Here is a 12844-nt window from a genome sequence, read left to right on the forward strand (position 1 = left end):
CCCCCCGCCGCCGGCTTCTCGGCACACCGCCTTTTAATGCGCGCCCTCCGCTGCCGGCTGCTCGCACACCGCCTTTTAATGCGCGCCCTCCGCTGCCGGCTGCTCGCACACCGCCTTTTAATGCGCGCCCTCCGCTGCCGGCTGCTCGCACACCGCCTTTTAATGCGCGCCCTCCGCTGCCGCGCCCGGCTCCCGGCGCGGCTCCCGCAACGCCTGGCCCGGCGCGCTGCTGGGCGCTGGCCCGAGACCCCAGCGTCCGTCCCCACGCCTAGTCGTTTTTCAGGCCCTCGACGATGAGGTTGAGCTCGTAGCACCAGGTCTCGTAGCGGTAGGCGACGCGGATCTGAGCCACGTTCGTCTTCCGGATATCGTTGCCTTCGGGCCCTTCCTCCAGGTAGTTTTCACCCAGGAACTTGACTTTATCCTGCCAGAGACGAGGACGGCGGCGCAGACCTCAAGAGCGCTGCGTGCAGCACCCGAGGAAAGCGCTGGAGGCAGGTCCCAGCCGCGGCACTGTCCGCTTTCGCAGGAGGGACCGCGGCAGGCAGGGCCGAGCCGAGTCGCCCTTCCCTGAAAGGCTCCTACCTCATGGGACAGGCCACACTGCAGGACGCTGTTCCTGGCAATTTCACACATGTCGCAGGTGCTGAGCTTGAAGACCTGAGCAGCAATGGCGTACTCCTCCATCAGGGGCTCCTGCAGCCACAGGCTGTGTTAGCGGCCACCAGCTCCTGCCGCTGCCAGGGGCGCAGCATGCTGCACCCTCTGCACAATGCTGCACCCTCTGCACAATGCTGCACCCTCTGCACATGCTGCTGGCTTCCCTGAGAAATGAGGCCCACACAGTCCCAGCCCTGGTGCTTGCAGACAGGAGGTGATCAGCTCACACCGTACCTTGGTGAAATGAAACTGCATGGGGTCATCTGTAGAAAGGGAGACCATGAGACCCTTCTGGTGGAAGTCAGGCAGTGGACTCTTTGCATACTCCAGGAAGAGGCTGTTGTTGCTGAGCGGGGACATAGCAATGGGAACTTGGGCGAGGAAGTAGAGATACTGCAACACCGGGCTCTGCAAAGATGAACAGAGTTGCCAGGTTAGGGATAAAGTTGTTGTGTCCCCCTACCTCTCCAGGGTCACTTCAGCCCCATACCCCAGCCAGGAAGTCTGGTGCAGAGAGCTTGTGTGTACAAGAGGGGGGCAAGAGATCCCCTAGGGCCCACATGGAGCACCAGAGCCCAAGCAAGCTCAAAGCTGTGTGATTTCAGAACTCAGTTTGCTCCAGTGATAACAGACACAGCTTCACAGACTTGTCACTGACTGAACCCCTGAAATCTGAATATATTTCTCAGCTACATCCTCAGATATGCCTGGAGAAACCCAGAGAACCATGTAACATCTGCCTGAAGCCAAGCTGTGTCAGTCTAAAGCAGAGGCACAATTAGCTGGCAGTGACAGTAGAGGCCAGCTGTGAACGTGTCCTCCTTGCCATGCCTGGGCTGCTCTGCATCAAGACTCCTCCACTTACCTTCTTGAGGTTGAGACCATGGGAGATGTTGTCTGCTGTCATGAAGGCTGTAAGCAGATGTGTGATGGCCCCAGCTTCCCCGCAGTGTGGACGGAAGAGGAACGTGTTCATACCACGCTGCCTAAACACATAGAAGGAAGCTGAGCAGGCAAGCAGCATGGTTAGGTGGCATGCAATGCAAGATTCCCCAACTTCAGGTCCAGCTCTGCCTGCACCAGTGGATCCCAAAGAATCCAGCTTGACCTAGGAGCACATGACTAGTTTGCTTTTCTCCTCTGTGCACACAATAGATGCAATGTCTGCAGTCCCAGAGTTTTCACTGAAGTCCATCACACTTCCTACTGCTTTGCTCTAGGACATGAAGCTCCAAAATACATTGCTGGCAGAGCAAAGAGGGCCCTACTTCTTCCACAAGCACAATCAGAGAGCTAAGACAACTCATGAGACAGCCTCCCTCCTGCCAGCCCATCACAGGCCCCTTAGCAGATCCTGGGCCTCACCTGCGTAGGTTGTTAAGCACACAGATGTTGGCATACATATAGTATATATAGTAAGTGTAGGATGGGTTCTTCTCAGAAGTCCACTCCTCTGGCTTTGGGCTTTTAGTACTGAACATGTGTCCACTGTGCTTGGATTCATCATCCACGCTGTCGAAGCCAGTGATCTGCTTGGCAAATAACAAAAAAGCTGCACCTCAAAGCTCCCCACATTATCATGCCCACGTAGGGTGGCTCATCCTGCCCACTGCAGCTTGCCATAGCCCAGCTGTAGCCTGTACCATGCACCATCTAAGAGCAGAGGCAGAGGCAAGGCTGCAGACCTTACTCCTCTCAAACTTCCAAGCTCTGCCAAGAGCTAGAAATAAAGCTCACAACAAACCACTTCTCCAGGGGCGAGTGGGCAGCGTGACTTACAGCCACAGCAGCCAGCTCAGGGAGTCTGACCCCTCCCAGCACTTCTGGACAACCCCTCCCTTTTCCCAGAATGTGGCAGTAGAGCCACAAGTCCACTGCTGACATTTTCCACGCCAGGGCCAGGAGCCTGTTGTGTGCAGACAGGAATATGAGTGCACAGCACACCCTGACATCAGGTGCTACTCACGTGGCGTAGGAAGACACTCAGCTCTTTGTGAGCTTGAGGGTTGAGAGTCGCCTCAAACACAGGAACAAAGATGTTTTCCAGCATCTTCCCAAAGTGTGGGAGAAAATTCTTAGACCTGAACACATCACTGTGGGCAGAAACAGGGTTAGTTGCCAGCAGAGGTGCAACGTGGCTCACCGTGCCCATAATCACTCTAGGATAAAAGATGAGGGGTAAGGCACTGTGCTGCCTCAGACCCATGGCACATACTAAATCCTGGGTACTTGGATCATCCACTTTATGTTGGGGGAATAGACTCGATGCATGTTGAACCAGTTGGCAAGCTTGTGCCACTCCTCAGCTGACCTCCCATAGATTGAGAGGCGAGGCTCCGCGTACTGGTACTTGGCATCCTCCAGATCGGAGCCAACCTCCTGCAAATCAGAACCAGCAGTTGGAAGGGGACTCTTCAGCCCCTGGGCACAGCAGCATCATCTCTTAACTGCCCTCTCCTCCCCGCTGCTCTCACCTTGATGATGGTAGCAAAGTACTCGCCGTTGATGGCGTTCTCTGTCTTCAGGTAGAGGTCTCGCAGCTCGCTGGCCCCCACCGGGTTGTACTTGGCATTGAACTTGTCGAAGCGGTGAAACGTCTGCCGCCCCTGCAGCACGGAGGGTCAAGGGCAAACTGCAGGTGCGTGCAGGGGCCAAGCATTCCTAGAAGCAGGGACTGATCCAAACAACCCCAAAATGGGAAAGCCAGGAGCTGCTACAACCTGCTGTAAACACTAACACAGCATGGCTACACAGGGAGGGGAAAACCGGGACCGCAGGGGTGGATGAGAGTAACCTGAGAGTGGCCCTGCAGTAAATGCTCTATCACTTACAGCATGAACATCCAGGGAATCCACTGTCAGGTCATAGGGGTGCAGATTGAGTTTCTGGTAAAGCTGTTTCAGGGTGAGCCGTGTGCCCTGGGCATCATAAACAACACGGTCGGCGTCCATGTAGTATGATTTCTTGATGAAACGCAGAAGATGCTTCTGGTTCATGCAGGCTGCAGCATGGATGTGTGTGTCCACCTGAGAAACCAGAGAGGCAGCTATCTAGCTTCAAGTTGGGATGCTCAGGTAGCATCATCACAGAGAGGTCACTTGGGATGAACCCAAGTTGTGTGGCAATCAGGGCTCAGGCCAACAGAAGAACACAACAGGCCTAGGCCAAGAGCAGCCCAGCCTGCACCATCCCATTAGCAGGAACAATGTAGATGCCACAGACTTGCCTCCAGTCCAGTTCCCAGGGAGGGGAAGGTGCAAGGTCACCTTCAGAGTCAGTGGGGCTGTGAGCTTTGCCATTTACCTTCCGGCAGTTGTAGAAGTCCCGGTGGGGGTTGTTCTTCAGCTCCTTCATCTCCTCCATCTCATTCAGCATTTCATGCACTTGGAACTTGGATAAGAGGAACTTCAGGCGCCGATGAGTGTAGGTCTTACTAGTGAAAGCAGAGGGAAGAACTGTGACTGGAGTCCTTACCCCATCACACAGGGGCATGGTCTGCCCAACACAGGGATGCAGCTTCTCCTGAGGTGGAGGAGCTCATGCTGGCCTAGCCTTGTTTCCTAAGGTGCTCCTCCTGGCTCTACTGCAGAGCTTCGAAGGGAGGCCTGGCCAGATGTGAGCATACCTGCAGGGTGTGTCTCCAACCCCTGAATGCTGACCTTACTTAAGATCCCAGTCAAGATGGCTGACAAGGGCTGAGGCTACTCTGGCAATCAGTTGGCTGCAAATATGTCACCAGCAGGTTCCTCCCTCCTCCCAAGAAGAGAAGGCAACCCTGGCTCTGCTCTGTCCTCCCTCTGCCTGCTGAGGCTGGACCTCTTCAGCTGCACCCAGCAGTGCTGGGCTGTGCACTTACACAGGCCCCTGTGCAGTCAGGGCCAAGAGGAAGTTCATGTCATTGATGAAGTTCTCGAGGCTGGGGTAGGACAGATCCTTTGGCTCATTTCTACCAGCTGCTGCCTTGTCTTCATAGATGTAAATTACTCCATCCTTCATTTGTATGTGGTATCCCAGGTCCTCTGGGAGACTCTCAGTTTCGAAGGGATCCTGTCCATCCTTCACTGGTGGAGTGAACACTGGGCCAAAAGGAGAGCACCATGAGGTACAGGCTGCCAGCCAAATCCCCAGAGTCCTGCTCGTCTCTTCCAGGCAGGGACAGCCCCAACACTCTGACACTGAAGAGGAGGTCTGGGCAACTGATACTCCTAGGGTGCACTTCTAGAACCCTTTTCTGCCCCTTGCCCACCTCATGCTGAAGCCAGAGAGGAAAACCCTGCAGGGCTCAGACGTACCTGGGCCAGCATCACTTGGCCTCCAGACCTCCCCTTCGATGGTGCGCAGGTACCGCGACGGGGTCCTGGGGAACCTCTGCAGGGACTGCTGCAGGTACTTCTCCCGGATGCACAGGGCACGGTAGAGGCCTTTGCAGGCAACTTCAAAATCTTCTATTGTCACCTGCAAGAGGATTGTTGCTGAATGCAACCGCACAGCTGGAACCTAGCCTCCAAAGAGATACCCTGGTGCACTGAGACATGAACAGAGCAGCTCTGTTGACAGCAAGATCATAGAATGGTTTGGGTTGGAAGGGACCTTGAAGATCATCTTAGTCCACCTTCCACTAGCCCAGGTTGCTCAAGGCTACTTCCAACCTGGCTTTGAACACTTCTCAGGAGTGGGCATCCACAACTTTGCTGAGCAACCTGTTCCAGTGTCTCACCACCCTCTCTGTAAAGAATTTCTTCCTAATCTCTAGTCTAAATCTCTCCATGCACATTTCATCATCCCCTCCCACCACTCTGCCTGAGCAGGGTAAAGCAGGGATGGTAGACAGAGTCTCAGAGGTGGCAAAGGGAAGTTCCTCACACCAGAATCAATTCCAGCTGTCATTCCTGCTTACATTCCTTGCTGTGAACTGTAGCTGGCATTGAAATGGAAGCCAGGCCTGGACAAACCACTAAAAGCTATTTTTGGAGCCCAGGCTGAAACTGAAGCAGGACCAACAACATACACTGAGCCAATGTGTCAAGGATGTTTGATTTACTGCAGAGGCAAGTGTTTTGGGCAGTCAAGAGGCAAGGGCAGGCAAAGTCACACTGGAGCAGCATGGGAGAATACCATGCAGCACTTGCAGCTGGCTACAGTCACGGCAGAAGAAATGTGCCTGTGCATGGAAGGACTTTCAGCTTCTCCTAACTTCCTCTGCTGACAGCTCAGGCTGAGCAGCCTGGTTCAGCCCAGGATGGAGCAACCTACCAGAAATATCTCAGAAGGAGCACAAATGTAATAGGAGACTGTGCAGGAGAAGGAAGAGGAATTAGCACAGGATGTGATGGCAGTCCTGGTCAACTGGCTCTAGGTGACTCTGCTTTAGTGTGGGTGCTGGACCAGAAGACCTCCAGAGATCCCTGCCAATCTCAACGTTCTAGGAACCTGTGCTGTGCACAGATCTCAGCCGCAGCAGTGTGCAAGCAGGAGCAGGCTGCCAGAGGATGAACACAGCTCACCTTGTCATGCCCTCCCCTCTGCCCTCCCTGGAGAATCCTGTGGGAAGCATGCAGCACCCCACAGACTCCTGCTAAGGAATTCAGCTCCAGATCCTCCAGGAACACAGCAGGGCACCATCAAATGCCCATGAGACAGACTCAGTTGGAAGACACAGACTGTCCCCACGGTGCCTGGTACAGACTCCTGTGACACTCACTGGGTACTACTGAAGGACAGGCAGGGACTACAGGAGGTGGCAGTTAGCATGGGGATGGGTATAGGCATGCAAGTACCTACCCCAGAGGCATAATCCCCTGTGATCTGCACCCGCTGGAAGTCAGGCACGGTCTGATACAGGGGGGAGGTAGAGATGGCCTCCTCAACAGTGGTCGGTGTGGTTGTAGTCTTCTGAGCCCCCGGGACCGCAAAAGCAATTGTCTGACTTCGGAGCAGACGCTTCTTCCTGCCGGGGGGGGAAGCCTCAGGCAGACAGCCCTGACTCCATGGACACGTGCCAGTGCAGAGCCAGGAGCACAGCCATGTCGCAGCTGTGCACAATGGGAATCAGCTCACTGGTGCTCTCTGAGCACCTTAAACAGATACACCAAGAGCAGGAGCCACTACACACAAAGTAGCCACAGATTTTCAAGCAAGGTCTCTGGAAGTTAAACCTTTCCAGAGCAAGGTCTCAGTGTCTCCCTCTCCAGCAGCTCTGTGCTGGCACTCAGGGAACAGGTCAAAGGTGTCTTTCTGCCCATCAGTGGGAACAGTTGGAGAAGAAACCCCAAAATACCTGAGAGATGCCCTGGTATTACCAAGGATTTATCACACAGGTGTGAGGAGCAGTTTGCACAGGCTTTAATTTATGTTCCCCCTGCATTTTCCATGCTGTAGCTGGGGATGTGCAGACAATGCTCCTCTCCTTGCCCCACCTGCCCTGGTTGTTGCTCACCGCTTTTCTTGTGTGGTAGATCTCTCCTGAAGCATCATGTGCACCCTCATTTCCTGGAGGGAGATGGGGCAGATCTCTTCCACATCAAAAGGAGATATCTCTTGCCTGACCTCCTCATCTTTCACCTCAGAGGCAAAGACTTTCTCCGCCAAGAAGCGAATTGCCTCATCCATCTCTGCAAGGAGAAGGAGCAGAGTACAGGGTCACACAGGCATCTGGTTCCCAGACACCCTAACGAGCAGGTGCCCCTTGGAGTCAGCTGAATGCTCAGATGTCATTTCCTTATGGCACCTGCACCTCCATGCTGCCTGGAAGACTCTGAGCAACCTCCAAAATCTCCAACAATCACCAGAGCTTGGGGCACACAGAGTGGACTGGAGCCATACCTGGACACTCCCCATACAAACAACACACAGCCCAAGGCTAGTGCAGAAAGGCCTAGAAAGGAGCCAGTCCTTGGCAAGAGCACTTCTAAGAGCTCCTCTTCCCGCAGAGAAGAGGAGAAGATTGGCAGAGTCCTTACAACTCAGCCCTAGACCCACTTGGTCCACAAGGCATCCAGTCAGGACAAAGATGGAGAGGACAGAGCTGGCATCCCCAGCACTCAGTTCCTGCTGTCACAGAGCAGCTCAAGAGCTTCTAGCCTGGGAACCATCATGTGGAGTAGGCTTCTCTCAGCCCACCACACACAGCATGCTGCAAAGGTGCCAGCTTCTGTGGTCCTATGAAAGTTGCCACTGACACAAGGCTGGCTAGAGCTTCATGAAGGGGGAGAAAGAAGGTTAAAAACCTTCTGCCAACAGATGTTGCTCTTCTGGCCTCATCTCCTGGAAGCACACATTTGCACAGCAGCAAGCAGGTTTTCCCAGCAGCTGGCAGATCACCAGGAAGTATAGTGGGGATTGATGCTGAAGAATGGACCACACCTCTGACATGACAGACAAGCCATGGTAGGGACCAGTGAGGTCAGACAAGCAGGAGAGGACCAAGGCAGAAAGGAGTGATGTGCACGGCAGAAGTGTGCCAGAGCGATGGGAGATTTTCAGTGCAAGAGCCTGGCCATTTCCCCCCTCAGCAGGGTGTCAGGGGATCAAAACCTCTAGCCCTGAATTTGCAGTTCCAAGGACCTAGCTGTGGGTTAATAGGGCCTGGGGAGGATAACTCAGGAGCTTCCTTTCCCTGCTGTGATGTGGCAGGGCAAAAGGGCTTGTGCTGAGCTACGAACACATGGGAAAACTCTGGTGCTGGCTCCATTTCTCAGCAGTGCAATGTCACAACCAGGATTTCAGGAACAAAAGCTGCTCACTGGGGAAGAGCTGCTGCATCATCAGTGGGGCCCAAGATCTTAAAAGGCAAAATGCTGGGGGGGGTTGCACTATCCCATTATTGCTGACTGTGAGAGGATGAGTGTCTCAGCAAGAAAGGTTTTCTGCTGGCACATAAAGCTTCAGCAAACATAAAGCACAAAGAAGGTGGTAGAGACACCATACTGTGGATTTTAAAGGAGGATCTGTCCCCTCACAGGTCAAACACACCTTCTTCAGAAGAAACTACTTTACCCACTGCCTTTAGAAGTTACTTTAGGCTTTCTGTTAAAAGGGGGGGAAATGATGGAAAAACAAGAACCAACCAATAAGCCAACAAAGGCCTGAATAGGTGTAAGGGAAATTGCAACATGTTTCACTTCCTGCCACAGAGGAAGGAACTCCACTAGAAAAAGATCTCCTAAGCAGGAGCTCAGGGGTGCTAGGACAGTATTTAACAAAGAGCAGCCTCATATATCAGAGGACCAAAAAGCTGAAAGCGTTCCAGGAAACACTGCAGGGCACAGCTGGCACTGCTGAGAAAGAGCATCTGCTGGAAGATCACCATGCTCATGTGTCTGCTGTTTGCAGTGACCTTGTCTAGGCAGTCAGGCAGCAGAACACAGAGAAGTGGAGCAAGACTCACCTTGGCCTTGTGCTGTTTGAGACAGAACAGAAATAGAATAAACCCAGATGTGGTCAGCTCTTAAAATCTGAGCCTTTTGGCCTGATTTTCACGTCAGTGACTGAAGGCATTAGTAAAGTAGAAGTGTAGCCAAAGCCTTCCCCTTTAGGAGGCACAGCACTTGGCACTTTGTACAAGACACAGTGCTGGCTATGCCACAATAGAGCCTTGGTGGCATCCTGCAGATGCCATCCAACCTGAGGCTCTTGGCAGCACTTCTGCCTTACAGCAGCTGTCCAAGGGGAATAGCATTTTCTAGAGCCCAGATCACCTCAGCCAACACTACAAGCAGCTAACAGATACTTTCTTGTCTAATAAAACTGAGCTGTCTTGGAAGGTCTCTTCTTATGCCTGTGCCTAGGGATGCAGAAGAAAATAGGGACAACTTAGGAGGGCAAAGCAGCATTCTTCTGCCTGAGCAAGAAAGCAGAGTTTTAGTGAGCACTGGGGTTGCTCTGCTGGTTGTTGCCCATGACTTGTCTTCCTTTGTGAAGATCAGGATGGATGGTCATCCTCCTGCTGCCTTATGGGCACATCTCCACTTCTTCACTAGCAGGAGCAGACAGCTGAGACACTGCAGTTCCACAGGTCTTCATTCTCCTGGTCATAGAGAGCAGTATCAACATTTTGGGGGTACAACTCAAGCCCTTTCTACCTGATGCAGAACATTCAGACTACAGCTCTGGCATCACCAGCTGTGGAAGGTGCTCCTGGCATCTGAACTCCACATATTCAGCTGCAAACTCCACATCTCAGAAACATCCAGTTTGACTTCTTATCTCCTTAGTGGATGAAAATTGCACTCATGAAGGTCAACAAACTCCTACCGACGTTGCAGGGCCAAGCTTTAATAGTGGCTCCACGTGCTAGGGTAGTGCCTGCCACACACCACAGCCCTGCAGACCTAAATGTGCTTTATCTGAACTGTTTGGTGCTGATACTCTTCAGGCCTCTGCAACAGCAGTCACATGTCCCTCTGCAAACCTGGCTGCCCTTGCTCCTGCTGCCCAGCTTCTGCCCCATATCTCCTTAGGACTACAGCACTCCACATCTTCTGAGCTTAGCCAGGTTGACCAAAGACTGCTGGAATACCTTGGATGCCTTCCACATGGTATCACTAAAGTCTACACTATGCTGCAGGAGGGACAGTTATTGCTCTTCAGTACAAGCCAAGCAAGGTTAAAACAGTAATGCTGTTTCTTTGCTGCACTATCAAAAATGTCACCAAGCAGGAAGAAAAATGCTGAAAGTCCACAGCAAGGTCTCCTGGACCACAAAGACACCATGTCAAAAAATCTGAGAGGCTGCAGGCTAAGGAACCTGCCCTATGGCTCCTTGTCTCACTACGTTTTCAGACCTACCTGGAATTTTCACCCGTGACATCTTTGCAGCAGGTTTGCAGAGCCTCAAGTAACAGCCTGCTAGTAACAGAGCACAAGTGGCTGACTGACTGCACAACAGCCCCACACTAATTTTACTGCTTTCCCCTCCCTGTAATTAGACTCTCCTGCTCTATAAGGAGAAGGGAGATCAACTGTAAGACTATTTAAAGTGCAACTACAGGCACTTACATTGAAACAGGTGAAGGCAGGGCTCAAAATAATATTCTTTTTCAGTTAGGCTTTCATTTTACATCCAGCAGAGTTCCACCTGTTGCCTGGCCCCATAGCTTCTTCATGGGACAGCTGCACCTGTCTGAAGTGGACTCTAGAAGTCAATCTTTTGAGAGAGACCAAGCAGATGTGTTCTGTGGTGCAGCAGTGGTTTAAAGGAGATCCCTAAGGCACAGGGCTGTATTTCCATCAGGACCAGCGTGGTGGATAAGCACTAATGATGTGTTCTCATCAAGCAGTGTGCTGGGCAGAGATTTCTCCTGAGAGTCTGCTTGCGAGACTGGATTTTAGCAGCAGGAGCTGCACAGATTTCCTCTCATCTACCCAGCTCGATCAAGCAAACAAAAGGAAACTGTGAAGGGCTGCATTTTAATCCTGAGCTTTTCTGAATCATGCAAACAAAAGGAAACTGCAAGGGGCTGCATTTTATTCCTAAAGAGCTGCCTGTATAAAAATTAATCAATAGGGAGGTGATGTTCAGTTCTGTAGGTGCAAGTCATTACTAGGAGGTATCTTACAGAGACCAGCATGGCAAAAAACTCATCCCTTAAGCTACACATTGTGGGTTGGATCTGGCAAAGCAGAGGAGCAGTTTGGGAAGTCCTCTTGGCTTGTTTTAAATAGATTTCTTTTACTAGCATACAGGCATCAGGAGCTGTACTGAGTCCTTTAGGATTTGGGTACTGCTGCTTCAGACCTCTGACATGAAGTTGGGAAACAGCTGCCAGCTGAAGCAAATGGCCAGAATGTGTAGTGGCCTGTATGTTGCAGAGGTAACTGAGCTTCTGACTCAGCTTCCTGGTGGGAAGCAGCAAGCCCAAACAGGTCAGAAGGATGCAATAGTTTTGATTTGAAAGAGTCTTTTCCTGTTTCTACTTCACTTCTTGATGGAGTTGAAAAAGTGCACTGAAATCATGGCAAGGCAAGCAGAACATTGAGACTAGAGCCTGCAGTCTTGGTACTGATTTAGAAGGTAACTTTGGTCATAATGTGGAAGGGAACACCCATGGAAAAGACAACGTGGAGCTAGGCACGAGGACTAAGGAACATGTGAGGTGCTCCAAAAAGGTGTGGACATGGCACTTCAGGATGTGGTTTAATGCCCATGGGGGTCTTAGGCTGATGGTCAGACTCTGTGATCTCAGGCATTTTCCAACTTAATTCTAGGATTCTATGCCAGGGCTTCCTGTGCTAGTGTGGAGGAACAGCTATGAAAAGAACTTGTCCAGAAGGATAGCTGGAATGAGTCACTTGTGTAAGGTACAGAGCTAGAAAGAACAGTCAGATGAGCTGAGGCCTGGAGCAGCAGCTCCAGGTGAGGTAATTTCCAGAGGATCCAGAAACTCTCTCTGAAAGACCTTTATTGGATATGCACAAATTCCAGACATGCTGGGTTACAACTCAGAAACCCTCCATAGCTTAAGTTTCAGTCCTACTCCCCAGATACATTCCCAAGAGCATAAAGTTGATTTCCCTCCACAAGAAGCAGAGGTGCAGCCAACAGGGCAAAGCTGGGATGCTGTTACAGCCTTGAGCTCCAGTATCTGGTCTCCTCTCTCATGCTGAGAGTAGTTTTCAATTTCCAAATGATTTTTCTTCTCATTCATGTCCCAGTTTGTGAGGCCCCAGCACTACTTTCACCATTTTATTTGAGGTCAAGAAGAACTGATTTCTGCTTGTTTACTCTCCCACAGGTACTCTATGTGCCTTCAACCTTCCTGGTTATATCAAGGTCTTGAGATTCACATATGAAACCAAAAATAACCTTTCAAGTGCAGAGGTCATCAGCCTCAAAAGACCTCTTGATCCTCTAGCTTTTCAAATCACAGGGTCAACTTAGTTGGGTCTGCGGTAGAAATACGAGTCCAGCGTGGGTATGCTGTGCTAAAGTTAGATCTCCAGCCTCTTAAGGCTGAAGCCCTGAATACAAACAAGTCATCTTCCCACTCATTTTCAGCAGCAAAAGCAGTGATTCACACGCAGAGGCTTCAGGGTGGCTCTAAACCCCCACACTTCTCTTCGAGCTGCCTTCATTCCACCCAAGTCTTGTCAAAGGAGAATGGCCAAACCTGCCAGACATCTGCCAGCGTCGTCTGTCTGACACCATCCAGAGCAGCCAGGTCACAGGGGGAGCTGGCCAGGTAGA

At 51.7% G+C, this 12844-nt stretch overlaps 1 protein-coding gene across 2 annotated transcripts; it reads right to left on the reverse strand.

Annotated features, from left to right (window-relative positions):
• Positions 1-34: 34 nt before the first annotated feature.
• Positions 35-10468, reverse strand: AMPD1 (adenosine monophosphate deaminase 1). Of its 2 annotated transcripts, XM_064173933.1 has the most exons (15): positions 10433-10468; positions 7097-7269; positions 6442-6607; positions 4953-5115; positions 4517-4736; positions 3964-4093; positions 3492-3686; positions 3135-3266; positions 2876-3039; positions 2627-2753; positions 2026-2189; positions 1526-1646; positions 895-1068; positions 586-696; positions 35-424 (listed from the first exon to the last, which is right to left on the reverse strand). In XM_064173933.1, exons 1-15 carry the CDS (start codon positions 10466-10468, stop codon positions 269-271), a joined length of 2232 nt encoding a protein of 743 aa, XP_064030003.1. In that variant the 3' UTR covers positions 35-268. The 2 variants fall into 2 exon arrangements, with proteins under 2 accessions (XP_064030003.1, XP_064030002.1); XM_064173932.1 differs by lacking the exon at positions 10433-10468 and having other exon boundaries at positions 4517-4800; positions 4981-5115.
• Between the last annotated feature and the right edge of the window lie 2376 nt (positions 10469-12844).

Source organism: Pogoniulus pusillus, chromosome 39 (genome assembly GCF_015220805.1).
Source record: "Pogoniulus pusillus isolate bPogPus1 chromosome 39, bPogPus1.pri, whole genome shotgun sequence".
NCBI lineage: Eukaryota > Metazoa > Chordata > Aves > Piciformes > Lybiidae > Pogoniulus > Pogoniulus pusillus.